At 31.8% G+C, this 3,870-nt stretch overlaps 1 protein-coding gene across 1 annotated transcript; it reads right to left on the reverse strand.

Annotated features, from left to right (window-relative positions):
* Nucleotides 1-324: 324 nt before the first annotated feature.
* Nucleotides 325-882, reverse strand: LOC113711446 (protein SRC2 homolog). Its single transcript, XM_027234611.1, has one exon. The coding sequence runs from the start codon at nucleotides 880-882 to the stop codon at nucleotides 325-327; it is 558 nt and encodes a 185-aa protein (XP_027090412.1).
* Nucleotides 883-3,870: the final 2,988 nt, after the last annotated feature.

The raw sequence follows: 3,870 nt of genomic DNA on the forward strand, positions 1-3,870 counted from the left end.
TGAGAGAGATAGAGTTCAAAGGAGAAAGATCAGAGAGAGAGAAGAATTTTCTTTATACACTAACCGATACCATTTCTGTTACAACTCCCGTGTCAGCAATTTGGAAATGACTGCCTAACAGCCATACTAATTGAAAAGGTGTAGCATTGGCCAATCAACCATTTTCCTTACAAAAAGCTATGCTTATTACAAAACGCAGACTCTAAAGTATTAAATGACAATAACAGCACTTAATTTTTCTGACAAACTCTAAGAACTCTCTCCTGACCGCCGGCTCCAGTAGTTTAACTCCATATGCTTCATCTACAGTCGATTGAAATGTGATCATGGTTTAACAAGTACATCATGATCCCCAACATCATCCTCCTCCTCAACAACGAATCCAAATACAAGAAGACATGTTCCTTTAAGTAGTATGGTAGCCCCATAATCCGCTGCTTTTTTCCATCCTGCTAGATTTTTCACTATGATCTTTTCCCCAAAACTATATGACATTTGCAGTGTTCCCTTTGAAAAGGAAGCATCACTACTTTTATGTTCTAGAGCATAACTGACCTTTTCAGCAGTAAGTCCATTGTCAAAAAGATTCTTCAAAGGAAGATTGAGCTCTCCTACATATTTGTCCCTCAAGTTGTTTTCAGCATACAACTTTATTGCAATGTTTACATCTTCCTGTTGGATCAGTGCCTCAGCCACTTTATACCAAAGTGTGAAGTTCCACCTTGGGTTTATCTGACCTTCCTTGTCCGCCGGTGTTCGCTTCTCCGTTTTGCGCTTGCCATCTAGTGAAACTTTGGCATACACTCTTGTCTTTCCAGAATCCTGAACAGCGGGGAGATCATTGGCAGAAATAAGTGTGATCCTGAACCTTCTGCATTCCATACTTCTTGAAGAACTTCGTCTTTGAGTTTTAAGGTAGCAGTGAATACGGGGAAGTGGATATTTTAGTGCGTAGAGACAGAGTCGGGTTTTTAATCGTCCGAAGTCAATAGCTTCAGATAAAAACTTTCACATAGTACTGGCCTGGACTTTTTATTTTTAATACCTAAATAAATAAATTAACTTCTTGTACAAAAAAATTGTAGTATTCTACCTGCTTCAATTGGACTAACTCCATTTTGCACCCCTAAACTTATACTACTTTCTTACTTTGCACTGTAAACTTTAATTTATATACTTTACACTCTAACTTTAATTTTGGACACTTGACACCCTTTACTCTCAAGTTTGTCCCATTTAAATCTAATCAATAATTATGTTTGCAAAATTAATGAAATAAAGGATAGTAAAAATTAATGACAATATACCCATTTATTCTAACTATGATCCCTTAACTTTTTTTTGGCCACTTTTTATACATTGTCATTAATTTATATAGTCATAATCATTAATATTTTTAACAAAATTAACAAGATAAAAGATGGTATAAATTAATGATAATATATTATTTTATTTTTATTACGATATCTTGGCACTTTTGATCACTTTCATAACATTGTCATTGATTTGTTGGGTCCTATGTACCATTAATTTTGTTAAAGTTGTCATTAATTAGATTTCAAAGGAACAAACTTGAAAGTATAGTGTCCAAAGTATCCAAAATTGAGAGTTTATGGTACAAAATATTCAAAACAAAATTTAAAGTGCAGAGTGAAAAAGTAATACAAGTTTGAGAGTGCAAAGTGGTGTTTGTTGCTTTACTTAGTTCTTGACCAGAAAAGGCTTCTCATTAGAAAACTTGCATGTACCATCCCACGTTTACTGTATGTCTTCAGTCTAATTAATGTCAAAAGTAGTCACTTTTCAATTTGCTTAGTATCATTTTGTTCCTAAACTTTCAATTGCACTTATTTAGTCTATCTAACAAGAAAAAATATTTGGAAACACCTGACCAAGCTTATGCGCTTACTTGTAGACCATAATCTATAAGTGAGTTTGTAGACCGTATTTATATTTATTTACCATCTAACCATTGACTTGTTTTAAAATGGTATTCCATCACCAATTTAAGTTGGTCATGAATTTCACTTTGCTCCCTAAGGTTTTGTATAATCACAATTCACCCTATCAAATTCAAAGAGTAAGGTTATGTTTGATAATTCAATTCAATATTTAAATTTAATGAGTTCAGATTTTAACATATTCAAACATGTTCGATAGAAAAAATATAGAACATTTGAATTAATTAAGTGGTGCTGAATTTCTTACACAAAACTTACTCCCAAAAATAAGTGGTAACTATTCACTTATTATTTAATGTCGTATACATTTAAATGTGTCAAATTTAGTACTTAACAATTGAATAACTTAGTAATTCAGACTTCAGATTTCAGTTTTCAGATTTCAATTTTATCAAATGCTTCCTAAGAAACTATGCTTTGAGCTTTTGTACTTGTAATATTAATTGGTGAGCTAATTCAATCACGTTGATGACAAATTAAGTGCAAAAACAACCAAACTTTAGAATTCAATAACTAAAAAAGAGCAAAAGGACAAGTAAACAAATAAAGATATAAAAGGTTTTTAAGAATGAAAATGAGCAGTTATTGTTGTTTTATCTTTTCCTTTTTGAAGTTTCATCATTTTTTGCTCTCTAGACATTGAGTTAAACAAGTCGATCAGATTTAAAGGACTCCAACTTTCTTTCATTTATTTCCACTGAAAATTCTTAATATACATTCTTAACTATATATTTACTTGTTTTATTTATAAATTACAATATAAAGAATAATAAGAAATTCAAAGGCATCATATAAAAAGAAAACCAATTCTCATATTTTTCTCCATTTTTGCTTCTTTTATCAGAATTCAAATTCATCATTTTAGTTACTCTTTCGTGCTTCATTTGTCCCTAATACCTACTTATGTTAATTGAGTCCCATTTTTTTTTTTTTGAATTTTTCCTTTTACTTAAATGTAATGGGACAAATTAAGATTGAAGAGGGGAGAAGTGACAATTACCCTTAATTGAGTCTAAAGTAACACTCTGCACAATTTAAGGGGTCCAAAGTGGAAATAGCCCTTTTAATTATTGCACTATGGGGATAATGTTACTTTTCTACTGAAGGTCAATATCCCTTAATTGTCTCACCCTTCCAATGGAAAATGCATTATGTATCCTAGCTCGTAATATCTGTGTAACATTGAATCAATCTAAAACCTTTTACAACGGGTCTAATTCCCTAATGCCTATATGATCTCTTGGCTTAAAAGTAGTCTCCGGAAGTTCCTTTAGATATAGTGAACAAGACATTCATGGTTAAAATTGAAACAACCAATTTTTAATTAAGAGATTTGAGGTTGAATTTGCCCTTTGGACTGGTTCAAGTGACATATTTTCAAGCAATAAATAGTTTGGAGATATAAAAATTGACTCAATCAGGTAATGCTTGAGAGATAACATAACACACTTGATTGATCCATCGTTTTATATATTCTAAGTCTTCAAATACAGCCTCACTAGTCACTACCTGAGGTGCTCCATTCATCCCTGGTTGCCTTTTGAAAACAATAGTTGAAATCGAGTAGTTTGTCCTCGCACATGTAACCTTTTTTGTTGGTTTCTTTTGTAGGATCTTTTAGGATAATTCTATAGTTTAAGCAGTCACAATCCATACGCATGGGCAAATGGTCACCTGCTTTGTAATGGGTTGGAAAAGGAGCAAGAACGGTTCAACATTTGAATAAATTTTAATTCATTATTAATTATTCGTACAGTTTCGCAATACATCATTCATATGAACTCCATACATAATATTTATATTTTTATTATGAGATTGTAATAGTCATTAACAATGAATTGCAACTTATTAACAAGATGTAACACTGTTAAGAAACAATTGTGAATACAACTCTTCTTCTTGCACCTTA

Source organism: Coffea arabica, chromosome 10e (genome assembly GCF_036785885.1).
Source record: "Coffea arabica cultivar ET-39 chromosome 10e, Coffea Arabica ET-39 HiFi, whole genome shotgun sequence".
Lineage (NCBI taxonomy): Eukaryota > Viridiplantae > Streptophyta > Magnoliopsida > Gentianales > Rubiaceae > Coffea > Coffea arabica.

Coding starts and splice junctions, on each gene's coding strand:
- LOC113711446 (XM_027234611.1), bottom strand. CDS start 882: ATGGAATGCAGAAGGTTCAGGATCACACTTATTTCTGCCAATGATCTC.